Source organism: Caenorhabditis elegans, chromosome IV, assembly GCF_000002985.6.
Source record: "Caenorhabditis elegans chromosome IV".
Lineage (NCBI taxonomy): Eukaryota > Metazoa > Nematoda > Chromadorea > Rhabditida > Rhabditidae > Caenorhabditis > Caenorhabditis elegans.
In genome coordinates, this window is record NC_003282.8 from 6,326,459 (window position 1) to 6,353,041 (window position 26,583).

At 38.1% G+C, this 26,583-nt stretch overlaps 8 protein-coding genes and 2 non-coding genes across 15 annotated transcripts; 6 read left to right on the forward strand and 4 right to left on the reverse strand.

Annotated features, from left to right (window-relative positions):
• Positions 1 to 67: 67 nt before the first annotated feature.
• lsm-8 (U6 snRNA-associated Sm-like protein LSm8) lies at positions 68 to 3,021 on the forward strand. The gene is made up of 3 exons (NM_068563.9): positions 68 to 158; positions 386 to 501; positions 2,651 to 3,021. Exons 1-3 carry the CDS (start codon positions 75 to 77, stop codon positions 2,745 to 2,747), a joined length of 297 nt encoding a protein of 98 aa, NP_500964.1. The 5' UTR covers positions 68 to 74; the 3' UTR covers positions 2,748 to 3,021.
• Positions 3,022 to 3,180: 159 nt separating this feature from the next.
• On the forward strand, positions 3,181 to 7,107 carry seu-1 (the record flags this gene model as incomplete). Of its 5 annotated transcripts, NM_068564.7 has the most annotated exons (9): positions 3,181 to 3,195; positions 3,309 to 3,554; positions 3,702 to 3,836; positions 3,926 to 4,042; positions 5,049 to 5,488; positions 5,537 to 5,784; positions 5,960 to 6,139; positions 6,488 to 6,750; positions 6,815 to 7,107. In NM_068564.7, the coding sequence occupies 9 exons, from the start codon at positions 3,181 to 3,183 to the stop codon at positions 6,884 to 6,886; spliced, it is 1,716 nt and encodes a 571-aa protein (NP_500965.1). The 5 variants fall into 5 exon arrangements, with proteins under 5 accessions (NP_500965.1, NP_500966.1, NP_741421.2 ...); NM_068565.7 differs by lacking the exon at positions 3,702 to 3,836 and having other exon boundaries at positions 6,815 to 6,886; NM_171359.5 differs by lacking the exon at positions 6,815 to 7,107 and having other exon boundaries at positions 5,960 to 6,777.
• A 649-nt stretch (positions 7,108 to 7,756) lies between these two features.
• On the forward strand, positions 7,757 to 8,710 carry blos-2 (Biogenesis of lysosome-related organelles complex 1 subunit 2; the record flags this gene model as incomplete). 2 transcript variants are annotated; one of them, NM_068566.6, is made up of 4 exons in its annotated part: positions 7,757 to 7,896; positions 8,112 to 8,231; positions 8,321 to 8,425; positions 8,472 to 8,710. In NM_068566.6, 4 exons carry the CDS (start codon positions 7,761 to 7,763, stop codon positions 8,507 to 8,509), a joined length of 399 nt encoding a protein of 132 aa, NP_500967.1. The 2 variants fall into 2 exon arrangements, with proteins under 2 accessions (NP_500967.1, NP_001368404.1); NM_001380271.1 differs by lacking the exon at positions 7,757 to 7,896 and having other exon boundaries at positions 8,144 to 8,231; positions 8,472 to 8,509.
• A 61-nt stretch (positions 8,711 to 8,771) lies between these two features.
• Positions 8,772 to 9,536, reverse strand: mif-4 (Macrophage migration inhibitory factor). The gene is made up of 3 exons (NM_068567.2): positions 9,470 to 9,536; positions 9,297 to 9,425; positions 8,772 to 8,967 (listed from the first exon to the last, which is right to left on the reverse strand). The coding sequence occupies exons 1-3, from the start codon at positions 9,527 to 9,529 to the stop codon at positions 8,791 to 8,793; spliced, it is 366 nt and encodes a 121-aa protein (NP_500968.1). The 5' UTR covers positions 9,530 to 9,536; the 3' UTR covers positions 8,772 to 8,790.
• A 1,658-nt stretch (positions 9,537 to 11,194) lies between these two features.
• On the forward strand, positions 11,195 to 13,637 carry ipla-6 (PNPLA domain-containing protein). The gene is made up of 9 exons (NM_068568.9): positions 11,195 to 11,314; positions 11,381 to 11,505; positions 11,557 to 11,633; positions 11,776 to 12,071; positions 12,115 to 12,206; positions 12,276 to 12,397; positions 12,442 to 12,634; positions 12,681 to 13,220; positions 13,269 to 13,637. Exons 1-9 carry the CDS (start codon positions 11,197 to 11,199, stop codon positions 13,344 to 13,346), a joined length of 1,641 nt encoding a protein of 546 aa, NP_500969.1. The 5' UTR covers positions 11,195 to 11,196; the 3' UTR covers positions 13,347 to 13,637.
• Positions 13,638 to 14,973: 1,336 nt separating this feature from the next.
• Positions 14,974 to 16,073, reverse strand: Y73B6BL.288 (RRM domain-containing protein). The gene is made up of 3 exons (NM_001268353.4): positions 15,725 to 16,073; positions 15,503 to 15,675; positions 14,974 to 15,347 (listed from the first exon to the last, which is right to left on the reverse strand). The coding sequence occupies exons 1-3, from the start codon at positions 15,771 to 15,773 to the stop codon at positions 15,072 to 15,074; spliced, it is 498 nt and encodes a 165-aa protein (NP_001255282.1). The 5' UTR covers positions 15,774 to 16,073; the 3' UTR covers positions 14,974 to 15,071.
• Positions 16,013 to 16,518, reverse strand: Y73B6BL.14 (DNA ligase ATP-dependent N-terminal domain-containing protein). The gene is made up of 4 exons (NM_068569.5): positions 16,408 to 16,518; positions 16,278 to 16,359; positions 16,122 to 16,228; positions 16,013 to 16,074 (listed from the first exon to the last, which is right to left on the reverse strand). Exons 1-4 carry the CDS (start codon positions 16,456 to 16,458, stop codon positions 16,033 to 16,035), a joined length of 282 nt encoding a protein of 93 aa, NP_500970.2. The 5' UTR covers positions 16,459 to 16,518; the 3' UTR covers positions 16,013 to 16,032.
• On the reverse strand, positions 16,320 to 16,340 carry 21ur-11130. Its single transcript, NR_055593.1, has one exon.
• Positions 16,519 to 16,950: 432 nt separating the features above from the next.
• 21ur-14891 lies at positions 16,951 to 16,971 on the forward strand. Its single transcript, NR_055594.1, has one exon.
• A 4,083-nt stretch (positions 16,972 to 21,054) lies between these two features.
• On the forward strand, positions 21,055 to 21,417 carry Y73B6BL.289 (Biogenesis of lysosome-related organelles complex 1 subunit 2; the record flags this gene model as incomplete). Its single annotated transcript, NM_001307630.2, has 3 exons — positions 21,055 to 21,139; positions 21,222 to 21,326; positions 21,372 to 21,417. 3 exons carry the CDS (start codon positions 21,055 to 21,057, stop codon positions 21,395 to 21,397), a joined length of 216 nt encoding a protein of 71 aa, NP_001294559.1. The 3' UTR covers positions 21,398 to 21,417.
• Positions 21,418 to 26,583: the final 5,166 nt, after the last annotated feature.

Consider the following 26,583-nt stretch of genomic DNA (forward strand, 5'->3'; position numbering starts at 1 on the left):
GTGGGTTGCCGTGAAAAATATCTCACTTGGGAACAATAAACTTCAATATTTAGAAGTCAATTTTCAGATAAAATATGACTTCAACTCTAGATGCGTACATGAATCGGATGGTGAACGTGGTCACTGGTGATGGTCGGGTTATCGTTGGACTTCTGAAGGTAAAATATCTAGAAAGAAATGTTGCTTCTGCACTTGGCGACAAAGGTTCGAGCCTTTGTCAAGAAATTTCAAAAATGCAGCACATCTTGATTATTATAAAACACGAGATTTTGAATCCCAACTTTGAAGAAATTGTTCAAAAAGACTGAGCTTATGTGTCGGATTAAATAATTAAATTATGTTACCTTTTAAAATTTCAATATTTTATTCAATTATACAATTTTAGGGATTCGATCAATTAATCAACTTGGTGATTGAAGATGCTCACGAAAGGTCGTATTCTGAGACGGAAGGTGTGCTCACGACACCATTGGGACTATATATTATTCGAGGAGAGAATGTGTAAGTTGAAAATTGACGGGACATAATTTAAAAATCGATTTTACCTTGTCACGGTGCTCTGCTTTTGGAATTTATAGGTTTTCTGCGACTAAAATTAGTTGTTGATGAAGAGTTTAGAAATGTCTCTTCTTGAATATCTACTTCATTTATTCCGATGAATTTTACTTCCGAGTTCCCGTACCACCCAATCCGTGGGTCAAACGATCAACAAACCCTCGAAAACATTGGACTCGGCATGCTTTTCCTTCCATTCCGTGCACATTATCGAAAAACTGACCAATTGTTTCAATTGAGTAGTGGCGGAGCCGCCTGCTTCAGCAAAGAAGCTCTTGATCATGTACGAGAGTGTTAAAAACCAAGACAGTTTTTATTGCTCAAAATCCATGGTCTTCTCTTGTTGAGAGGAGATGTTGGACTTTTAATAAAAGACCGGGTACAAATGTTGAACATTTGGAGCATTTTATCTGGATTTTTTTTTCACATCGCCCCATTAAACCTTATAAAAAGCTTCACATCGCCTTGCTTGTTGCAAATTCGCTCTATCGCCATTCTTCAATCTTTTCGAATCTAAAAACTCGTTGGTCATTATGTACTCTCTATTTCACCCGGTCTCTCTCTTCTGTTCTTTCTTTTGGAGTGCTCTACGGACCAATTGCTTCAAATGAATTATCGATTTTTTAAATTGTCGCGTTAGAATAGTTTCTCTGTGTTAAAACAGATCGACCTAATTTCAATTATCATCAAGAGTTTTTTTTTCTATTCGATTCAATCTTTTCCGATGACATTAATCATCCGTTTTTTATAATGTTGCACCCATGCGATGATAAGATTTAATTGTGGTCGTTGACTATCAGTGCTGAGAATGGAATTTTCTCGTTCAATTCACTTCAAAACGGGTCAATGTTATCATCTCAGAAACATCAAATTGATTTTACTTCATTTCTTCCAGTTGAATATTTTCTATAACGTTCCGTCGACATACCTTCGCCAGTCAACATTGAGTCATCATTTAAAAAAAAAAGAAAGGTGCAAGTAGTCCTGGTACCTGATGTTCTATAACAACCAGATCAAGTGCTTCTGTTGTTCCTTTGATCATTCAGCTTTCGGCAGCCGTCTAAAAACATAGCAACTGGTCGTTTCTTGTGCTCTGTTACGGTCGGAAACACGGAAAAGTCGGGGAAGCATGACGTGTCAAAACATCTCTTCCAATCGTTCGGCATTTTCTCGCCCTCAATCACAATTTGATGCTTGACCAATATGATTGCCCGAAGCCTTGCAGCAGCACCAGCAATTTATTTTGTTTGTACTCTTCACATTTTCGCCGGCAACAAAAAAAAACAACGAAAGAGGGAAATAGTTATAGTGAACGAGAGAACGAATACGAAAATGGACAACGCGATGGGAAAAATGTTGAAAAAGTATCCGTTTTCCTATTCTATGTCGGAGCTTCACAACTTGCTTACTAGGTTTTCAGTTTTCAGTTTTACTTTGTCGTTTCTATCTGAAAAGCGCTTATAGTTAAAACATATTCAGTTAAGTTCCAAACGAACTAAAACTTTAAAAAAAAAACTCCTCGTTGAGCGAATGCGATTGATTATTTTATTGAAGTCTCTAAATTGGCTCTTCCAGTCTCTGTTCAATACCTAATTGTTTTCTGATTAGTTTCATTATATTTATTGATTTTTCGTTTCCGATACACCACTCTTCTCTATACTCCACTCCAAATGTCAAGTGATAAATACTCATATTTCGAAATAGTTTATTTTTGGATAGGATACCCCTTCTGGCCCTATTCATGTCCCATTCAAAACACAATTTTATGAAATCTTTTCTCACTTTTCGTCAGTGTAATATAGCTGGAAAAGATTAATGTAGACATGCGTCAAATGTCCGAAACTTTCACAATTTCACACCTTTCAATTCATTCCGTTCGAACTTTGTTCAAAGAAAATGTGATTCCATGAAAAAAGTGTTCGGAACCTGTTCTGTTTCCCTCTGGAGAGGGGTGGAGAAATTATCGGAACACTTTTTCATTGCAAAAGTTGAAACTAAACTTTTAAAGCTATGATGTATATATATATAAAGACCAATTCTGCAACTACTGTAGATTTTTCCAAATGTTTCTTTTTGAAAATCTATCATTTTTCAGAGCGATTATCGGTGAAATCGATGAAGAACTCGACAAACGCGTTGATCTGGAAAATGTGAAAGCGGCCCCACTTGCACCAATTTGGATTCCCCAATAATTTCCACACAAATCGATATTCTGCATTGACGCGTTGTATTGACTGGTTATTCTCATCGTTTCCCCCCACCATTTCTTCTCCCCATTTAAATCATTTTTCCCAAACTATTCTCCATTCTTTTCTTGTTTCCTTGACGGTTTTGTATTCATACCATCGTTTCTTTACCATTTTTGGATCTCTAATTTCCTCTCAAATATTGTGAAAATTTATACATATTTATTTGCTTTGTTTTTAATAGTTAATGTATTAAATATGCATTTATTCAAATTGCAACGTCATTGTATTTTTTCGTGTTTCAACCGTTTGTTTATCGGTTTAACATTTCTTTTTTTAATATCGTTTCCTCGTTGAACTTTGCCATTTCACAGAAATAACCTTGCAGAAAATATTCCAGTGCTCGATTTCAACGGAATATACGGATCGAAGTTGCAAAATGAGCAGTATCAGAGTGAGTTAAATAGAATGGGGAAAGGATAATTTTGAACAAGAGTTTTTGCGCGTTTTTCAACTTTCCTACCAGAATAAAAGCATAAAGTAAAAATCGATAAACATTTTTTCCAGAACCAGAACGACAATCGTCGACCAACATTCCGTGATCATCGTACACCACAATTTAGCGGTCGTGGTGGTAGTGGTGGTGGCGGACGCCGTCTTCAAAATCCAGCTCATTATCCACAACGCAGAGATATGTCGCCGATTCGCAGATCTTCAGCAATTTCACCAGTCAGACGTTCACAGGATCATCGCCAACGTTCGCCTGAAGTTCGACGTCATCGATCACCGGAAAAGGAGTCAAAAGACGCAGTGGTTGGTAGATTCACACTCACACCCAAAATATCTCTATAGTAACCTCTTCTGTAATGGAATTTGTTGGATTATTGACTGAAACTTATCCTCCCCCACCGATTTCTTCGGGGGCTGTATCTTGAAACGCGACGAATCTCATCAATCTAGGTCACATCGACTGGATCTTCACGTGGAGCCACGTCAGCATCTGTCACGTCGTCATCGAGAAGGCATGAGAGTGGGGAGAGACATAGAGAGACTCATCGTAGAGAGGATAAAGAGAAGAAGCCAGAAAAATCTACGGTTTGTAACTAAAGACTAGACTCACTGAGCATTTTTAGATCCGAATTCAGTTATTTTCTACAAAAAAATATAAATAAAAACATTTGCAGGATCGTGATGCTGATCGTTCAAACAACATTGCTGCCAGAATCCAGGCTCCAGTCGTCTCATCGTCGACCCACCACCATCATAGCAACAGGCATGAAAATCGAAAGAGCACAGCAGTGGTAGGTTTATACAGAAATTCGTCAAGCTGAGTCATTGTATTCCCACTGTCACTGTAAACGTCGTCAAATAATAAAATGAGCTCTTCAGATTTATTATGCTCATTGGCTCATGTGTCACCGTGAACATAATGGATTCGAAGTTCTTCTAAACGATTCATTAACCACATGAAAATCATATATATCTATTCATTTCCCAATACTGAAAACTTGGAAATTCTTGAATTGAAAATTCCCATCCCTGTCCAACTTCGTCTTCCTCTTCTGCTTGCACCTACAATTCCGTCTTCAGACACTTTCAACTTTAGGCACTGAAGGAAGTGATAATAGAATAGTTTGCACATCGTAAACAATCGCTTCATATTTTATTTATTCCTTCTTTTCTGCTGCAACTTCAACTGTGTGTATCTCATCGAAATTGCCTTTTTTCGGCATTCTTCAAATTTGAATAGGCGAATGCCCATGCAAACAACGGCATTTATGTGATAGGACGTCGGTGCGAGAATTTTTGATGATAAGAATGTCAAACTGATTGTAGTGAGACTGAGAGCACTGAGTGATTGATGGCATTCCGCGCCTCTGTGTTGCTTTTCGTGTTTTAATTGAAATTGAGGACACAAAGTGTGTTTCTTTTCTTTTATCCGCAAGGCATTAATGCAATTTTTATCATTTGAATGACGATCGTTATACGTTCGCTGTATCCAGAATTCAAATTTTATTCACGATTGAAAATATTAAGCTAAAACTGGAAATCTCGTATTTCTATTCTAACTTTTCACTAGAAACTACGCTATTCAATTTTCCTGTATTTTAGTAATACTTGTAATAGACAATAAGGCCTCTATTTCTATGTTTCTTCTGTCATTGTCCAGGTTATTTCATTGATAAGAAGATTATCACTTGTACTTAAGGATTAGCTTTCATATTGAGTCAAGAAAGCACACAAATATTGTCAGTTCATTTCTATATTTCTTACTTATGCCTCTTAAAATATATTGAAAATTTGCAGAAGCGACCTGCCGCCGACAATCGTCCAATGACATACTCAACCGATGTTTCTGTGTCTCGACACTCGGAAAATCGCCGAAAATCGTCTTCGGATGTTTCACGTCGCCACGGGGATAAGGAGAAAAGAGATCGGAAACGTGAGGATGTAAAGAAGAAAAGTAATGGAGAACGATCGTCGAGCAGTGGAAGAAGACGTGAAGAAGATCACAAGAGAAAGAGTGAGAGCAGCAGAAAAGAGAAGAAAGATGAAGATGTTAAAGAAAAGGTTGTTGATGAGAATAAAGTAGAAGATGAAGCTGTTGAAATGCAAGGATTAGTGGAAGTAGACTGTTGTGAAGAAGAGGAGACTATTGAACAGGCAAAGGAACATGGTTCAGATGAGCCAGAACGTCCAGAATCTCACCAATCTGCTCACAGTGCAGCAGTCTCGAACGCCTCTCAGTGAGTTTTCTCCACTTTTTTTGGAATATTCTTATTATTGTTTTTCAGTCATTCTGACAGCGAAGAAGAGCTCGACTACGAAGAAGACGATATTGATGTTGATCTTGATGGTGATATTGATGTGGAGACAATGAAGATGGCTGCAAGAGGAGATTTGAAGGTAGACGATACTACTGATGAGGATGAAATTAATGATGTGAAAGACGAAACTATGGAGGAACAGAAAGAAGATGGAGAGCCAGAAAAGAAGAAGCCAAGAACTTCAGAGAACGATGACAAGGATAAGAAGCATCATGGTACTTATTTTCGAAATATTCTTTGGGATCTGCATGCTCGATTCGGAAACTCGGAACTACGTCCCCCTAGATCCCCTGTAAAATTTTATAGTTTCATATTTACTCCTGACCCCGCTTAACTGGACTAACACTTGCACTCCCATTATAAAAATCCCATAAATATCCCATTTCCTAGGCTCATCATCATCGAATAGCCACCGTCGCCGAGAAGACGACAAGGATCGCCGCCAATCTTCGGATCATCACAAGGAACGTCGCCGTTCACCAGCAACACGCCAAAGGGCGACAGATCACAAGGAATCGAGGAGAAGTGAGGGAACATCTACTCGTGTAGAATCAGCAGCATCAGCAGCAGGTACAGAAATACAGAGAATACCATCGCTTCTTACGATGCGGATAGCAGCCCCTCCTGGGATTAAGAAATTGGAAACTTTATATCATAGTGGTAGTGGTGGTTCTTCTTCTTCTTCATCTCATTCATCTGAGATGATCATCGTCGGTGAGACGTTTTCTAACAGATGGTGTCAGTGCTCTTGTGCGCATCATTTGCCTACGACGTCGTCGGCAGCCGCAGCCGCCGGATCCTTAGATGCGTCCCCTGCTTCCTCTTCCTCATCGTCGTCGAATTCAGATGCATCTGTCTCGAGAATTCCGTCCCTGATGTCATTGCGGACCCCGTTTAATAACAGCTGCCTCTTTTTAGCGCCCCCACCACCACCATCATCATCATCATCATCGAAACGGAGTCATGAAGCAGCTGCACGAATCCGAGCACCATCACCACCACGTCGTTCGTTTGGAGATCGAGGAAATCGGAGTGATGAGCATCATGGAGGAAGTCGTCACATGGATGTTGGACCACAACGTCGTCGACTACAGGATCATCGAGTCAGGGATGATGGAAGAAGAGTTAGCAGTTTTGAGGATAGGAAGAGACCTGAAAGAGGATTTCAAGATTCTGGACGAGTGAGTTTATCTTTGAAACATCTATAATTTTCAGTTTTTTTTTCAATAAAATGTATTTTTTCAGCGCCGTCGCCCTTCCCCACCACGTGGCAGACCTGGAGAAAAAGTCGTTCAATCGTACCGTAACGGAGTCTAATGCCCCCGTGTGTTTCACTTTTTAAAGTGAATATTTTAATCAAAATTGAACTCCCGTTCCCACTACTGTTATTTATAATGATTTGAAAATTCGCCGTTTTTTAAATCTTTTTCCCCCTACTTTTCTGGTTACACCTCTCCTTGTGTTGTTTTAAAACATTCGTAATAAGATTAAGATTTTTTTATTTAATTGTAAAGATAAATGATTTTTGTTTTGAAAATGGAACGATGTGAACAGTTTTTTTGAGAGTTTTTGATCTCTGCGTCTGTACTTTCTTTATTGTTCCCTATTCCGACGGAGAGAGTAGATTAAAATTGAATGTATCCGGAAAGCAAATAGCAAGAAAAATATGGAAAATGAGAAAATTTCTTTGATAGAGTGAAAGAAATGAGTCTGATTATCGATTTTTGTTAACTTTTGCTTACTTTTTGATTCTGGAAAAGTTTATTTTTTAAACTAATTTAAAAATGTAATTAATATTATCCAGGCACCAATTTGGTGCCAAGAATACGGTACTTGGTCTCGACACGACGGGTTTTTGTTAAATGCTAAAAGGCTCGCGCCTTTAAAGAGTACTGTAATTTCAAAGTGTCATTGCTAAGAAATTATTATCGATATTTTTTGTTTTATTCCAGTTGTTAACATATTTTTATTGAAATACTCTGAGTAATGAAAAATCAGTAGCAACAATAGTTTGAAGCTACAAAACTCTTTAAAGGCGCGCACATTTTTTTCATTTAACAAAATATTTCGTGTCGAGACCTGGTGCCGTATTTTTTTCAAAAAATACATTATGTTTTCTATTCTCTCAAACTTCAGTACTTTTGACAATTTTATAATCCTCTTATTCACTTCCGCCCGATTTTCCAGCAAAATGGCGGAAATCAACGAGCGAGCGTCTACGTCATCACCGCCAGTTCCATCGACACCGGCTCCTGTGCCACATATCAGACAATTGGCAGACAATATGACTGACAAAGTTGGACAGTTCTTTCAACATCAACTTGAGGGTGAGATTTTTGAGCATCAAAAGAGCTCAGCGATTTGAAGCAACCAAACCAACAAAAAACTAAAAAGTTCCAGAGAAAAACCCATGAGAATTCCATTTCTATTCTGGTTTTTTTTTTTAGTTTTTGGTTTTTTTGTGTTCGTTTCAAGAAGTTTGCGTGTCAGAATAGAAAAGTAGCTTTGTTTCTTGATTTTCAATTTTTTTTTTGTATTTCAGGATCTATCGAAGAGTATAAGCTTCTGGAAACAATGAATAATACTACAGCTCAACGCTATGTGGATATGAAAGTTGTCGCGGAGAAGGTGGCTGGAAAACTGGATAATTTGAATCAAAAATGTAGGTTTTGACGAAATTTGAATTATTAGCTTTCTAAATTTATGCCTTTATTATTTATTTCGGAAAATTTATGAAAGATTATTTTCCAGACGAGAATCTGCGTCCATATCTTTCCCAAATTGATGCTATGGATGAGAGCACCCGGAGATTGGAGGAAGCTACCGCTGTTCTTGAAAATTATGTTACCCAACTCGGTAGGTTAAGCCTTTCAAGAAAAAATTCAAAGATTTTTAATTTCAGAATCCAAGCTCACCAACATCCAACAGCAAAGCCAATAAGCCAGCTCAATCTCAAACTATTTCCAGCTTTTCTGTAACTAAATTAATGTGTGATTTCTTATTCACATTCCGTTCAATAATTTATGTAACTCTAGTCATTATATTCAGCATAACTTATTTTTACATTTTCTTGTCAAAGTTTCTATTTCTCATTAATGCTAATTTTGCTCCCTCCCTTTTGCTATAAAATAACTTATGAATTATGCTTTGTCTTGTTTTTTTCGATGTTTTCAGATGTTTACTTCATTGTTAAATCCATGCGTTTCAACTTTTTTACAAATTTATTCATACAAAGAAGCAATTGTCTTCCCTTGAGTTGCAAAACTTTTTGCATCTTTAAAATCAAATGATATGAAAATATGGGCGGGATCAAGCTTCAACTGCTCATTGAGCACTGATGTCAATTTTTTTGCATATGAGTCATTTTCGATTCGAGAAGAAGGCCGGGTTGTTTGGAACTGAAAATTGTTATTCTTAATTTTCAACGAGTTGACATTTTCAAAAAAAAAAAACACGGTCTCTGGTCCCGGCACGTCCAAAACTTGTCAGCTACCGTACCCCGGTATTCTATCACTTTTTAGTTAAAAATATTTTTCTCATAAAATTAACTTATATTTTATGAATCTAGTTAGTTTTTCTATTTTTCACACATTTCTTCTCGATTAAAAAAATTTTAATTATAAAAAAGTTTTCAGATTTTGAAAAATACACAGGTTACTGTAGCTGAAAAATTTTACACGTGACAAGACCCAAGCCTAATATTTTTTCAAAATAAAAAAAAACGCACATTTACAATTGCAACTGGAATTTCTTTATTCTCAAATCCAATTCTCATTCTAACTGCCGGCTCAACAATAATCACGAATTTATCAGCTGGTAATTCCATTACAACTGATAAATTGTAGATCACATCTTGCTGAAAATATTAGAAATTAGAAATTTCGTTTTATGCAAACTTACTTCAAACTTTTCTGGAATATCAGCACTTCGGATGTTGGTTTGAATTCGAACAACTTGCATTTTAATTCTAAAATTTTGAAATTCGGCTTGAAAATATTTTAAAAAAAAGAGAAATTGTCGTTTCGCAACATAAAAACCAACGGGAAAAAATGCTCAGCCAGCTGAGAAAACATGTCGCTCGAAGAAAAGAGCGTGCACTCGACAATAAATACACAACTCCATTTGTCAATGTTATGTGCGCAGGATGGACAGAAATGGGATGACATGGAAACAATTAGTACGGGGAAATGGAAATAAGTTTGACCTTGAATTTTGGGTTGGGCACACGGTTTTTTTGGTGAAAATCGGAAGTAGGTTAGGGAGACACAGATCAGAATGTGTTGCAACAACTAGAAGCAAGAATCACAGTTTTGAATCAATATTATTTATATTATCGTAATTTCATTAGGGTCTCGCCACGATCTCAGTTATGTAGTTGATATTATTCAGATGCAGATTTTCGCGATTTTTGCTATAATAATACGGTACCAGGTCTCGGTACGACAATTTTTCTTAGACACAACCATGTCAGCGCTTTGAACAGTACTGTAGTTTCAAACTATCTTTGTTAACGAGAAGTATTTCCTGAAATTCGTACACCATATTTTTATTGCTGCGCTCCATTTTTCATGACTCATAAAGCTGGAATAGGTTCAAAAACTTTTGTTTAGTTATTCTAGATTACTGTAGACTAAATCAGCTGGCTGCTCATCTCGAAATTTCCAACTCTTTTTTTCCACTCGGCTCAATTCCGTTCGCGATTCGTGACTCAACATTTCGAACTTTCTCTGTCTCATTAAAGTACCTGTCACGTGGGGACTCCCCTCTGTGACGTCACATATCACGTTGTCGTGTGATTTGTCTTCAACATTCTTCTCCTCCCAGACAAGACCACGTGCTTTTCGGTTTAGTGCAGTCTGTCCTTTCCATTTCAATTGTATATATGCATGATGACAGAGAGGTGCAAGAGACTCAGAAATAGAAAGACAATGCGAGAGACAACATAAGACGTGGATACGCAGACGGAGAAACAATGTGGGTAGTGCAAGCTGTGGACTACTGAGTGTTGAAACGAGTGGCGTGATCCTCCCGACCCTGTTCTCTGATGGCCTGAAATAGTGGGCTTTGTCAAGAGATTACAGAGAGACACGGAAAAGTGAGAAACTTTCTTCCGTTCTTTTGAGTTATCACGTAGTTTTCCAAACTGACAAGGTTTCTAAAACTGTTCACTCTTCACTTTTTTTCTGAGATTTGAATTTTTTCAATGAATTTTCCCGTGAATTCTTTGAAATTAACCGTATACAATTCCCACGTCTCATTTTTTAAATTTCTTTTTTATTTAATTATTGTTCAAAAGCGAAATTTTGTTGTTTTTTGCGCCAGAAATACGGCACACGGTCTCGACACGACAAGCATAGGAAATGTGAAAAGACGTGTGCCTTTAAAGATTACTGTAGCATCGATTTGTTGGAATTCATGCGTTTTATTGTTATATTTGAGTTGTTTTAAACATAAATAAAAGTGTTTTTTGTCTAAAAAACTATGAAATTCTATAAAAATTCCGCAACAACCGAGACCTTGTCGCATTTAACTAAAATTGTTCGTGGCGAGACCGGCTACCGTATATCTGGCGCAAAAATCGTAAAATTTCACTTCCGAGTAATAAATAATTATTACCTTTTTTAGATATGGCTACCACAAGTACACTGATCCATCGAACATCCCTTCCACTGCTCCGCCGACATCCGAGTACAATTGATGGTTTAACACCAGAACGACCATTTTTTAGCAGTTCAAATACACAAGGTACAATTTTTTCTGATTTCGAAAGTCTATTTTCAACAGAAATATGAAAAATTGAATTTTTTTCAGGCGGAGCAAGTGCACCACCTGGATCCTCAGCAACAATTTCTGCTCCGGGAGCATCTGCGGCAACAGTTCCAACAAGTTATGGATATATTTCTAATATGTTTAAGAATTTTGTGTCGAAAGTTGAGGTTAGTTTTCGAAATATTTAATTCTTTACAAAATTGAAACAAAAAATTCAGAATCCACTCAACTATTTGAGCGTTGGTACATCAAAGACAATTGTTGGTGATACTGTGAAAGTGGAATCGAAGACACAGTAAGTTCCCGGTCTCGAAGCGATCGATTTTTTGAAATTCAAAAGAGCGTACGCCTTTAAGGAGTACTGTAGTTTCAAAAATATTCGCTTCGAGACCCAGCTCAATAATGTATATCAAACGAGAAAAATTATTGTTTTTCAGAATAATCCAAAAATCGAATGAAAATCGAGTTTCCCGATCGGAAGTGACTGCGAAAACTCGTGCACTTGTCAAAAAGATATTAATATCAGAAACATCAACGTCCCGTTTAACACGTATCCGTGATCTATCTGAACATATAATGCAATTTCCGCCGACAAGAATGATTGCTGCACAAGAACAGAAATTGATTGCCGAGCTGTTGGAAATGGTGATTTATGGATCAAATGATAATTTAAAAGAAGAAGCAAGACAATGTTTAACACTTATTGGAGTACATCCATCACCAAAAGGCAAAGGTTTGGATTTATTGAAATTATTCAAAAATAATTTATCTCTCAGGAGTCCATGTTCTTTCAATCGATGGAGGTGGTACACGTGGAATGATGGGTCTCGAAGTTCTTGAGAAAATTGAAAAGTTATCTGGAAAGAAGGTAATTTATATTCTTCGAAAAAATGCAAACATTTTATGAATAAAAGTGAAATATGTAATTTTATTTCAGATTTGCGAGCTATTCGATATGATATGTGGAGTGTCCACGGGAAGTATTATCGCTGCATTACTTACTGCAAAAGGATATTCGGTAAAAGAATGCAGAGAAGTTTATATGGATGTTTCGAAAAGGTAGATAAAATGGAGATTTCTCAATCTATAATTGAAGATTTCAGACTGTTCTCACAAGGAAAGTTTCAAGGAAGTATGGGACTAATATTGAAACATTCATATTACAATACCAATTTATGGATTAGCATTTTGAAGCAAATGATTGGAGAAGATATTACTATGATCAATACGTCAAGAAAGCTTCATACTCCACGATTAGCCATTGTATCTTCCATTGTTAATCTTCCAACAATACAAGTGAGATCATTTAACCATCTTCAGTTCTCAATAATATTATTTTCAGCCCTACATTTTCCGAAACTACGACCATCCAGCTGGACGTGATTCTCATTACCGTGGTGGAGCCGATCACTGCCTATGGACAGCAATTCAAGCATCTGCAGCTGCTCCTTTGTATTTCTCGGAAGTCAAACTTGATAATCTTCTTCTTCAAGACGGCGGAGTTTATGCAAATAACCCAACTGCCATCGCATACCATGAAGCAAAACTTCTGTGGCCAGATGAGAATGTCAATTGTGTAGTTTCGGTGGGAAATGGCAGAACAGTGACATCAGTTGAACCAACACCAACTGTATTCTCCACTTCATTCCAAGACAAACTTCTCCGTATCATCGATAGTGCCACTGATACCGAGGGAGTTCATATGAATGTTCATGATATGCTTCCAGAATCTGTATATTATCGATTCAATCCATACATGACTTATGCTTATGGACTTGACGAAATCGATCAGGAGAGGCTGGAGCAAATGGCAAGTGATGCTGAATTCTATGTGAGAAGAAATTCAAACAAGTTGGAAGCTGCAGCTGAAAGATTATTGCTGGTAAATCACATTTCCCAACAATTTATATTAATTATCTGATTTTTCCAGCAACCAAATCTCCAACAACGTGCTCATCGGTGTGCCAAAGAGTGGATGGATCTGAAAGGATTCTACAAGCCAGCCTAATATTCAGACTTTCATTTTTCTAATTCTCGCTAGCTATTCTCGATGTCTGCAATTTTCTATTGGTTTTTGTAATATTTGTACATTCCGCTTCTGGAGATTTTCTTTCTCTTATACTCATTTTTGTACATTTCATACTTGCTCCGTGTTTCATGGAACTGACTTTCTGTATTTCATTTTCTAATATGATTCGAGTGTGTTTTCTAGGTACCTTTTTTTTCTGATTTTATCGCTTCCGCTGATTTTCCCCGTTTTTTTGTACGAAAGGTAATTGATATAATGAACAAATGATTTTAAGACTTTTAATTTCGAAAACTGAAAAAAAAACTGGTGGGGAACAATGTTAAGGTACTGTAGTAGTACTGTATTCCTTTCGGAAAGTACACGGTAGGCTACTGTAGAGAGCGGTTTCAAAGAGATTAGTTAGATTAATTAGATATTTCAAATAAGATCCTTATTAGATATATTTCATTTAGATATTTCAAAAAATCTAGTTTTAAAATACGAATATATTAGTTTACTTTCTTCGAATTCCATCCTCAAAGAAAACTCCTCCATCGTTATTACGGGAACAATAAATCATGAGAATGCATACTTGGTGCATTTTATTTGACGCGCGATATCTCTTATGGGGTGTTTCAAGTAATGTAGCAAAATGTATTTAAATACATTAGTGACGTCACAAATGTATTTAAATACATGTTTTTTTATACTTGAATACAGTTGTGACGTAATTAATCTACACTTTTTAATTTTCCGACATTACTTGAATAACCCCATTAGCGAAAACTACAGTAAGAACTCAAATAACAATATATATTTAAGCTTTTACTGTAGTTTTCGCTAAGAGATATCGCGCGTCAAATAAAATGCACGGAGTACGCATTCTCATGATCTCATGGTCAGTACGCATTCTCATGAATCGATTTATTGTAATACGAAAATTTTGGAATGTTCTAGAAGCGTCTTTGAATTTCGAGATACTTCTTGAATGGTTAAGAACTTTCTAAAATGGAAAATTCTTTAAAAAAAGGATCTTCATTTTGTACCAAGAATTTGAAGTCAAGCATTAAACTTCTACCAATTCGAGATCTAAGACAAGCGATCACAGAAGTGAATAAATTGATAATTGAACAGATAAAAAAAATAAATAAAATCGATGGAATGTTTTCAGAATTTCATTGATTTTTGGGGGTGTCAGGTTTCAAAGCTATTTTTTATAGTTTTTCGAAATGATAGCCATGAAGTTGGCAAATGAAATACTACTGTGTTAATACTACTTCTGCTAGATGAAAACTGATCAGTTCTTGTAGAAAGTTGCTAAACCTCGTAAGTCCTATAACTTTTGCTGCCGAATTGGTGATATGCGACGAGAAATATATTATCGCGAAAAAACGATCGCACAAAAATAAACAATGATCGCCGCAGTGCAAATTAAATCGTGGGCGGAGCAAAATTACAGCGGAGTGTTGATGTTTGTGTTTTGTCTAATCAGAATAAAAGTATATACATTTTGAAGAACATAAAATTCTACGTCGATACAATTATGAGTGATGATCAGAAACTCAAACCGCACGCTGTATAAAATTGTTGAACATTTTTGTAATTTTTTCTCAAAATAACATTTCAATAACATTCCAAATTTTTATGTTTTATCTAATCAGAACAAAGGTATATACATTTTAAAAAGGGGAGGAAGCCTAGTCAACCAGGTTAATCAAAAATTAATTATGAGAAAATTGCGCGATCGTATTTTTTCGATAATATATTTATCTTTAAAAAAATCTGACTTTGGTTATCCGTGCAGAGAAGGATGCGTCCGCGCATTTTTTTAATTAATTTGGACTTCTTTCCATCCAACAGTGTCTTCGACAACCATCTTTTCGCACGGGTGGTCATTTCTTCAGTGAAGGTGACCTCGGCAACGCCGTCACCAAGAACCGTGATTGATGTTGGCTCACTCGGTTTTGGCTTGCATCTTTTGAAGTATTGATTGATTTCCTCCTGAAATTAAATTTCGTGAAGTTGAGTTGAACTAAACTTTGAAATATCAAGAAACCACTACTTTCTGGGGAAAAAAGTGCATGTGGCGAAGAGAGACACAGGTACCGGCATTCTAATTAACTAATGGTTTTTTAAACAATAAAAACTATACAAACCTTTGTCGCCTTGATAGGTAACATTGATAGTTCAAGAATTACAATCACTGCAGCGTCCGACTCCTCATCATCATCATCAGGGGGTAGAGGTCTTTTCAATTTTTTGGAACTAGGCCCTGCGTCGTTCTTGGTGCTGGTATCCGTTCCGTTTGTCGAATTTTTCCTTGTAAAACCTGAAAATACGGAAATGTTATTTTTAATATAACTTTTTTAAATTATTACTTTTCAACAACTTCTTCGAACTATCTTGAATGAAACATTTTTGGAGCATTCCTGTGAACTCCTTTCAGGATAATGGAAGCATCTGTATTGATATCCAAATCCTTTTGGATCAATTGAATTACGGTACTTAGCTCATCGTATCGCATTGTCTTCGAAGCTTGCATTAATTTTTCAGAATCTCATCTTCTTTGTCAATTGGAGAGCTTCTCCAGCAATCTATCTACTTTTTGGAGACTTCATTTTCCTTTTTCGTCTGAGAGTGTTGTATTGTGGAAACGAGCAATGGTATCTGCGAGGTTGTTCATTTTTTACTCGTGATTTCGCCCTTTTGATTCATTTATTTTGAGGATCTAAAAATATATAAATAAAGTGATGTGAAAAATAATATATTCAAAACCTTTGATAATAAGTTGATGAGCTTCTTGTCGGCCAGGTTGTACTTTCTTGGGTCAGACTCACGAATGAGGAATCTCAGCCACAGCAACAAGTCTCCATCGAAATTATCTAAAAAATATATAAAATAAAGAATATTTCATATAATTTTTAAACGAACCAGATCCAAGGAGTGTTGAGATGACATCAGTTTTCCCCCTATTATCTGGGCAACTTTCCAAGAGTGAGCAGATGTCGAAGATCTGAAGAATAAACTAACTTATTGAAACAGTCATGATTTTCACACAAACCTCATGAAATTTGTTGAATTTCGACTTCCCTTTTAAATGCAATTTGCGCATTTTGTCGAATCCCTATCCGCTTGCTCTCTTCTGTCTTGAAGTCGCCATCTGAACGGATATAAAATTATATAAAAAATAAAATTCAGATTAGAAAATATAAACGGTAGTTAGGGAAACTAAAAAATGATGATTAAATACACAGGTCGAATTTTTTTAATGTTTTATTACAGTGCATTTTTTTCCACTTCTACGACTTTAAGGGGGGGCTCATTTAGTCATCATTTTTAACAAAGTCTGTTCGAAATTCGGGAAGATCACGCGTAGATCACAATTAGTTTGTGAAAAAGCAACATAAATACGAAATATGAGATAAATATTTTTTGACCTACATGTAATCTACGCGAATTTTACACAGAAACTGCTAAAAATGATGACTAAATGCGCGGCAAGACCCTTCCGCATAAATGCGCCCCCTTTAAAGTCGTAGAAGTGGGAAAAATTCACTGTAACAGGTTTGCTATTTATAGAAAAACTTAAATACTTCTGATCTAATGAATTCATTAAACACCGGCGAGCCTTGAGAAGATGAGAATTTCATTTTTATTTTAATCTCTTTTTAGTTTTCGGTTTTTTTTCGTGTTCGCAAATAATACTACAGCTCAACGCTACGTGGATATGAAAGTTATATATATATATATATATCATTCATTCACGTCTTCAAGGCAAAACATATAAGGGGAGAGCGTATGCAAATAATCACAGGGAAGAATTGGTGGATGATAAAATGATCCCATAAACCAGTACTAGTTTGAGAGATCAAGTTGGGGGAATGAGAATATTAAGGGGGAAAGAATTTAACCGGGAAGCAAACATAGAGCGATTTAATTTTTCCGGGATTTGCTTTGCTAGGCGGTTCCAGGTGGCGAGGTTGACTCTGAGGAATCCTTTGTTTGTTTCGCCAACAGATCTGAGCATGTAGGGGTATCTTGGAGTTACAGCTTTCTTCACCGACGATGACACATTTGGGTAGTGGAAGTTTCCAGTTATGATGTTGTGGTAGGTGCGAAGGATCTGCAAGACCCGCCTATGTTGCACTGACTTCAAATTGGCTTGGGCCAAACGATCCTCGTATGAAGAATACTTTATGTTGCAGCGTTGGAAGACGAGCCTGGTGAAGAAACGGAGAGGCTTTTCCAGTTGTTTGATTAGAGCCCCCGAGGTGGGACTATAGATTTCGCATCCATAATCGAGTATTGGTTGAACATAAATATTGTACAGCTTGAAGTATAGGCTGGCATTTGTTGAGCGAAAAGCCCTGAGGAGTTGCCGGCATTTGAGTAGTGCTGCATTTGTGACATAAGTGATGTGGCCGTGGAAATTTAGTTTGTCGTCAACGAATATGCCGAGATCCTTCACTGATTTCTTCTTAGCGATGATGATACCATTCGCAGTGTAGACAAACTTCGGAATATTTTTTCCATAATGAACGACTACAGACTTGTTTTCTGCCAAGTTGAGACTCCATTTTCTGCACCAATCCGTGACAATATCGATAGACTTTTGGATTGAATTGCTGTTGTCACCATATATCTTTATGTCGTCAGCAAATGCTGATATTTGAACATCAGGAGGGAACATTCCGAGCAAGTCATTGATATATATCAAAAACAGGAACGGTCCACAGACGGAGCCTTGAGGCACTCCAGACAGAACCTCAAGTTTGTTCTTGGAGACGTGGTCGCATACTTTTATGGATGAGGTCCGATTGCTGAGGAAAGAACGAAACCAATTGCACATTTTGACATCCAGGCCGAATAGTTCCAACTTGCAGAGCAGTAGGTTGTGTGGCACGCTGTCGAAGGCCTTCTTGAAATCCAAGTATATGGCATCCACATACTTAGAACAGATCGTCAAGGAGTCAAGGATTTTGGAGCTTGCATTGAGCAAGGCAAGGGTGCATGAGCGGGAATTCATAAAACCAAATTGCGATTTAGATATTTTGGAGCTGCATTCCTTTCTTAACTTCTCAACTATGAACTTCTCGAACACTCTCGATAGTGGGTGTGTCAAAGTGATCGGTCGATAATTGTTAGCATCCGTGCGGCAACCTTTTTTATGCACAGGCACAATGGTAGAAGATTTCCAAATTTCCGGAAATTGGCCAGAGGCATACGACTCAGAGAAAATGAGTGACAGAGATACAGAGAGCGAGTGCACACACTTCTTGATGACGAAGAAATTGATATTATCCTGCGAGAATCCGATTTTGGGTCGTAACTTCTGAATGATCCTGCATATATTTATTGGCGTAAAGTCCGGATCAATTGCGATGGGCTTTTGGGCAGGCAGGGCTGGGAACGGATCAGAGGGTGGTGTGAAGGATTTGGCAAAAGAGTTGAGAAATTCATCCGCGATAGTCACTGAGTTTGTAGATAATTGTCCTTTGACCACGAGACAAGTCACATGAGACGGAGTAGACGTTCGTTTCTTCGCCATTGAGAACAGTTGTCTGGGATTTTTAGACTCAACAATTCGATTTTCCTCTTTTGCAAGCATCTTCTTGATAGAGCGTAGACGAGCTTTGATAGACTTCTTTTGATCGGAAGGTGGACTCCTGAGCCGGCGCTGTTTGACTCTCTTTCGCAAGTTCGTCTTGAAGTTGGGAGATATTGTATTAGTCAGTTTGGCAGCAGGTGTGAATTCACGTATCAACTCGTTGAATATTTTTAGGAAATGGACCAGTTTCGTTTCGCATCGGGAGAAGTAGGAAAATTGTCGAGCCCAGTTGAAGATCAGAAGATGGTTGTTCAGAGCTTCAAAGTTACACTTCCGGAACTGAAGAATAGTAGTTTGCCTGTTTAATCGACGTGCAGTTCTCGTATAATTCAGGACCAAGTTAAATCTTATTGTGGAGTGATCAGAGAGCATTATTGGTGAGTCGATACTGACATTTGAGATCAGTGAAGGAGAATCCGTGAACAGGAGGTCAAGGAAGTTTTGCTTTCCAGACATGGCTGTACGAGTGGGCTTCTTTATAATTTGCGCAAGATTGTGAGAGAACATAAGATCAGACAGGTCCTGGTGAATGTTTATTGGTAGTTGATCCAGTTTGTCCCATATGAGATTTGGCAGATTGAAGTCTCCCAGTATGAAGTGGTAGTTTGCAGGACTGCTGATGAGCTCTGACAGGTTGCTGTAGAGGGCAGCAGTTTGTTGGATAGATGTATCTGGGGGTCGATACACAAGTATGATTTGCGACATTATAAGTGAGGGTTTGTGGAAAATGGCAACTCCTCCTCCTCCTCTGGATTTCGGGTGAGATTGTAGGCGGTCGGAACGAATGCACATCAGGTCCATAGTAGAGCATAGCGAAGATGGCGTATCCGGTGACAGAAATGTTTCGGTCAAGAAAAGAATATCGATATTTTCTTCCCGTATATAATCCTGGATGTATTTCCAACGCTCCGCCGAAGCAATTGATCTGATGTTGGCAGAAGCACAATTGAGCTTACTAAGAGAATCCACAGAGGATGTCGATTGATGATTAGCAGGTGTTGGAGCGGTTGCTTGTCGCTTCGTAGCAGCTTTTTGAGTCGAATTTGATAGGGTTGTTGACTTTTTAGTGTATAGCATGGCGGCAGTGAATGCAGTTGACTTGGCATTTGATGATTTGGCAGTTGAGTGAACAGGAGTAATTTTGGCCACCATAGGACATTGACGAGTAATAGAAGTCCTTATTATAGATGTAGTGGGTGACGATGAAGAAGAACTATTCGCAAGTTTCGATAAATATGCCCGGTGGCAGAATTCCTATGTGGAGCTCGAGAGGCCTGGCGCCGATGTTGGTGATATCTGTGCTGTCAGCGGACGAGGTGTGGAGAGTTCACAAATATCAAGATCACGGACGTAATATTTGATTACTCCAGCCTTATGGTTTTCCTCATAGGCTGTAGCTCTCCTTTGTTTGAGCAGTATAAGTTCTTCGGGCGACATGTCTCTCCGGCATCTGATGGTACGAGACGATACTGGGCGTTCAGGAAGATTGTGAAGTGCCTTGGAGAATTGTCGAATGAAAGTATCCCGTTGATATTCAGTAGCAAACTTAACCTTGAGAGGGCGAGAAGGAACATCCGGTTTTTTGCATTTGATTCGGAAGAATTTTTCAGGTTTCGGAAGAGTATCCAGGTTGGCTAAGTTTTCCATGAGTGAGGCATCAATTGTCGTTTGTTCTTCTTTCTTGCAATCCGGTACATTCTCAATAATCGCGTAAATCGAGTTTTCCCCGAGCTTTCGGAGATCAGCAGCGAAGTGAGCCTTTTCGATGATTTTCGCAGATTGAGGGTCGTTTTGGACTACATCGGAGTAAAGTTTACTCTTACTTTTGCTAGCATCAGTGGTGATTAATAGGAAACCTTTAGTAGCTTCCAACTCGGCGATTTTCTTCGATTGTTCCTTGACAGTTTTCTCCAGAATGGTGATTCGTTCGATCAATTCCTTGATACTTGGTTGTCCGGAAGCTGGTGTTGATGGCAAGTTTTGATTTCGCAGAATATTGTCACAAGTAGGCGGAATTGTAGCAGTTGGTGAAGAATCAACTATCATGTCGTCATCGGGTGGGGGCATTTCGGCAAAAATCGATACGAGAGCAAGAACAATATGCGACCGACCGCTGGGGAGAACGGGAGGACGAGTGTTATCGAGGAGAAGGTGGCTGGAAAACTGCATAACTTGAATCAAAAATGTCGGTTTTGAGAGAATTCAAATATTAAGCTTTCTATATTCCTGTGTTTAGTTATTTTGGAAACGTAAAAAGTAATTTTCAGACGAGAATCTGCGTCCATATCTTTTCCAAATTGACGCTATGGATGAGAGCACCCGAAGATTGGAAGAAGCTATCGCTGTTCTTGAGAATTATGTTACTCAAATCGGCTAGTTAGTTATATTCCAACGAGACTTTCAAGTTTTAATTTCAGAATCCAAGCTCGCCAACATACAATAGCAAAGCCATTAAATACGCAACAATTTCCTTTTTTCTGTAATTTCATTTATCACCGGGTCACCTCTTCTCCCTTCGTGCGAGGCGTTAAGATTTCCAAAAACCCGCGAAATCGGAATTTGATAATTTCGCGAGAAAGGCGAAAACTATATGTTTTCCCCGAGAAAGCGGAGCGAGTATCGTACCGCCAGCTTAAAGGCGCATCGCCTTTAGTGTTCGATGGGTCTCGACGCGATGAAATCTTGCCTTGGCCGCAGCGGCGATTTGTCACCATTCTACGTGTTGGTAACGAAAAAGGACGTAATTTTATCGATTTGCATAGATTTTTTTGGATTTTTCTTTGATTTTATTGTATTTTTATCAAATTTTTAGTAGTTGTTAGGTTATTTATCGATTTTACTCGATTCTGTTGCGTTTCAAGCGTTTTTTCTCGTTTCGTAATGATAAAAATGTGGTAATTTTTACGTTTTTCAAGAGTAATCTGAGCAGATGCAGGATTTGCAGGAGGAATTCATTTAAATTCTCAGTTTTTACTTGTAACGCTCAGGAAGCGTACTTTCGGAAGTTCAAAGGCTGATTTTCCCCTGCAATTTGGGCACTTCATTAAGTTTTCTGTCCATTTCGAAATGGTCAGTGGTTCTCTCTCATCTTGGAGAATATATGTTCGTTTCTGTCTTTTCTCTATCTCTCTGTCATACGCGCTCTTTTCAGTATTGTTATTTTATCCAAGCTTTTTTATTATATAATTTTTCGTTTATCGCTCTCTCCCTCTTATCGCTCTTTAACTTTTCTCTTTCCAATTTTCGTGCACTCGCGCACTCGCTCTCCCTATCCCTTTATCTATTTATCTCTAACAAGCTACTTTGGTAATTTTCGCGTTAAAAAATCATGATCTGATAAACCAGGCCCCAAGAAAGACTTTCTATCGAGTGAAAGGCATACGTTTTTATGTGAAAGTGACTCCATGAGTCTTGTGAATATTCCGATAACAATTATCGAGAGAATTTTGTGGATGATTTTCTTTGTGGTTACCAGGTAACCGGAGTCCACATCGCAGAAAGAGCAATTCTTTATCGCGAAATTACGAGTTCAGGCCACGGCAGGGCTGTTATCAAGTCCAATTCGGCTACATTAGTTGAATGAGAAATATTATCGTGCATTTATGTCGCTTTTAAATTGACTGGTTGAGCCACATCAGAGTGTATAGGAGTACAAAGTCGACTCCGTGAGTCTCGAGTATATTCTGATTTCAGTTATGGAGATAATCCGTCAGCTGGTTTGTGTGTGTACGATTAGATTACCGGTAGATTTCGCAATTTACTTTTCCGTTATCTATCGTTTTTCAAGGTATATCGTGTTCTCTTTTTTCCGGTGTATCTACTTCTCTTGATTACGTAGGATTTCTACAAGTCTATGAAGGACTAGCGCAAGATTACTAAGGAGAAACGCGAGTCTACGTAAGAGTGGCGCAGGTCTCCGCAAGAGTGGCTCAGGGCTACGTAAGAGTGGCGCAGACCTACGTAGGAGTGATGAAAAGCCAGACTGGAAGTTCGATTTTGAATTGGCTCTTTGAAAAGCATCGAACGTATACGGATAGTCAGACGATATGGAATAGCTACATTTCGGGCCCCAGGGGCTCCAAGCCCAACAGTTGTCATTTATATCATGTTTTATTTTTTAAGAGGTGATATTTTTTCAGTGTTCATGCGTGTTTCGAGATCACGTATTTATTTACTCCCTCTAGATGTTATCCTTTGCTTTCCCGCGAATTTCATGATATCCGTTTTTCAACTAACCCCGTTTCCGCTATAATCACGACGCAGACTACGTAGGAGTAGAGCAAGTTTACGTAGCAGGCATCCAAGTTTATGTAGGAAGTTGGCAGGGGCGGAGCTGAAAAAGTGAGACTCCGGTGCTTGACTCTTTCTATCAGTTTTTATCCTATACTGTTAAGCGGTCGATCTAGGCAGTTATCATATCGAGTCGCGCGTATATTCTCTCTTTTGTCGTCTGCTAAATCAGGATTAACGAGAGGCCGTGTTCTGGTATACGTAAACTAGCTGTATACTTCTTTGGTTTCTTTGCCTACTCGTTTTTCATGGATTTAGTTTCAAACTATTTTCCGTTGCCTACTATTATTGACGACGAGGCTTCGTTAGTTTTGAGAAAGATAATGTAGAAGTACCGCAAGTGGACGTAGGAATTGCACACGTACAGCCCCACAAGACTGGACAAGAAATTCGAAGACCGTGAAGTAATGTATTTAATTTCTCATTTTACCTTGCTATAATTGGTTCAGAGTTAAGTTGCGATTATCCGAGAGGCTGGATCCTGATATGGATATGACGAGGCAGTTACAGGCAGAGGGACCCGTCCTCTCTGAGTTTAAAGTCACACAGATGAGTGTAATCGGATAATTTTATGCAGTGTTTTTATCTCAATTAATTGGGTATTGAAGGGTTGGTACACTCAAAATAAAAAAAACTGCGTGGCGTGTACTGCAGAAAACCTCATATTTAGGCCCCGCCTTTTCCTCGTTCACTCACGGAGAAAAGGCAAAAATTTGGGAACCAACCAATATCAGGCCGCCGACATCCTACGGGTTCCGCGCTCCGCTATGTTAAACTCGCTGTGGGCGTGGCGAGCTGTCTCCGCCCGCTGCGAGTTAAACGTAGCGGCGCGCGGAACCCGTAGGATGTCGGCGGCCTGATATTGGTTGGTCCCCAAATTTTTGCCTTTTCTCCGTGAGTGGACGAGAAAAAGGCGGGGCCTAAATATGAGGTTTTCTGCAGTACACGCCACGCAGTTTTCTTATTTTGAGTGTATCAGACCTGTGCGGCATTCGGAATTTTTCGGCATAACGGCATATGCCGCCAAAAAATTTTTTCGGCATATCGGCATATGCCGATATGCCGTCCATTTTTCTTTTCGGCATAACCGCATTTTCGGCATATGCCGTGAATTTTGAAATCGGCATTTCGGCATATGCCGCGCTCCAAAAACCGGCATTATGCCGGCATTCGGCATTCGGCATTTCGGCATTTTGAACTATTGTTTTCCAGTTACAAAAAAATCAACAAGATTTAAATGTTTTCAATCAAACTTCCATGTGCTTTATATCATTACCAATATCTAAAAAATAGTATTCGTCTGATTTTGGTATGTGACGTAGCACTACAGGTATGCACAATTTTTGGCTTTTGACAAGATATTGAGTTGGGGTTACTGGTTAGATGTTTTTATGTTTTTGTAGGAGTACTTTAATGCGACCAACAGCTATGAAACCCCCTCCACTTGAGCTGTATAGGGCATCTGCAAACTTTTTTGGGAAACTAATATTGACATCGGATGCAGCATACCAAAAAACCTCTGTATCTACAACTTTATACTCACATTTCAAAATTGAAGATAAAAGAGCAAAAATTTGAAAAGTCGACCGCCCAAATGCTATGGGACACCCTGACTAGGAATCCGTCAGAAGGTGCTCATGCGACTTACATATTAGATATATTTCATTCGATCTTATATGTAAGTCCAATGAGCAACTTCTGACGGATCATTAGTGTGATTTTCGAGAATTTCACACAAAATTCACATTTTCTTCGCAAAACATTAAATTTTCCATTTTCAAAATAATATTTAATGGAGTACTCTGGTAGTGTACTGTTTGTTTTTTATATCATGGAAATTACTGAAAACGTGCAAAAAAAATTGTAAGTATGTTAAAGGGGGAGTACAGTTTGTGGGTATTTTGCTTAAATAGACTAAAACTGGTCCAAAACCACCGAATTTCATAATGAGACTTCACAAAAAATTTCCAAAAATTTTTTATGGCCGGTCAAATTTTCGAAAAAAAAGAGCCAAATTTTGCTAAAATCTAAAATTTCGCGCACTTTTCTTTGTCACAGCTGCTGGATTTTTGTTTTTCTGAAATTATCACCCTTTAATCCTTATTTTGGTAATTTATCTCGCCGGAAATTCGTTGATTGAGACAACTTTTGAGCCGCTAGGCATCCAATTTTGATCATTTTTGGATGCTATCGGCCTAAAAGTTGTCTTAATCAACGAATTTCCGAGAGATAAATTACTAAAATAAGGATTAAAGGATGATAATTTCAGAAAAACAGAAATCCAGCAGCTGTGACAAAGAAAAGTGTGCGAAATTTTAGATTTTAGCAAAATTTGGCTCTTTTTTTTTCGAAAATTTGACCGGCAATTTGTGAAAATTTTTTGTGAAGTCTCATTATGAAATTCGGTGGTTTTGGACCAGTTTTAGTCTCTTTAAACAAAATACCCACAAACTCTACTCCCCCTTTAATGTACACGCCTTGAAACATATTGGTGCATTTTCAGACAATTTTCGAGTCAAGCCAAAATTGTTGCAGAAATTTTTCAAATGCTCGAGCAAAAAGCTTCAAGAAATCTCAAAAATGGAACAATCTGCGTAGAAACCTTACTATTTGCATAATCTTTATGTTTCATCGGATACACGAAAATTATGAAAATATGGTTTTTGACAAAAAAAACCAAAGCCAAAAATGCAGGAAAAAACGACATAATGCCGTCATAATGTCGGCATTATGCCGTTATGCCGGTCATTTTATTTTTCGGCATAACGTCATTTTCGGCATATGCCGTGAATTTTCAAATCGGCATAACGGCATATGCCGTGCTCCAAAAACCGGCATTATGCCGGCATCGGCATATGCCGAATGCCGCATGCCGCACAGGTCTGGTTGGTATCTTGTCAAAATTTTATGTGCGTAACTCTTCCCGTCATACTTTCGGTCGAGACACACTAAGACTTGACCTCTATAGCCCCAGGCTCTGCTTGTTCTACCCTATACCACACTATAACCCAAAAAATAAATCCATAATACCATAAATTTCGTGTTGACAAGAGCGCAGCTTGAGCTGGGAAAACTATTTCTCGGAGAGCGAAGCGAAACGAGAAACATAATTATTCATTGTTATATCTGGGTTTCTTAAATCAGAACACTCTATTCGAAAAATATATCTGTTTCTGTGCACTACATGTGTGTGGGAAGTGATCGATAGTGCGCGAATACGATAGATTTGGCGGGAAAACAGTTGAGGAGGGAAGAGGTGCCCCAATTTTGATGTCTGATTTCTTTTTCGTATCCCGTTTAATAACTTATAGAACTTTAGTGATTATGCATAATTTATTT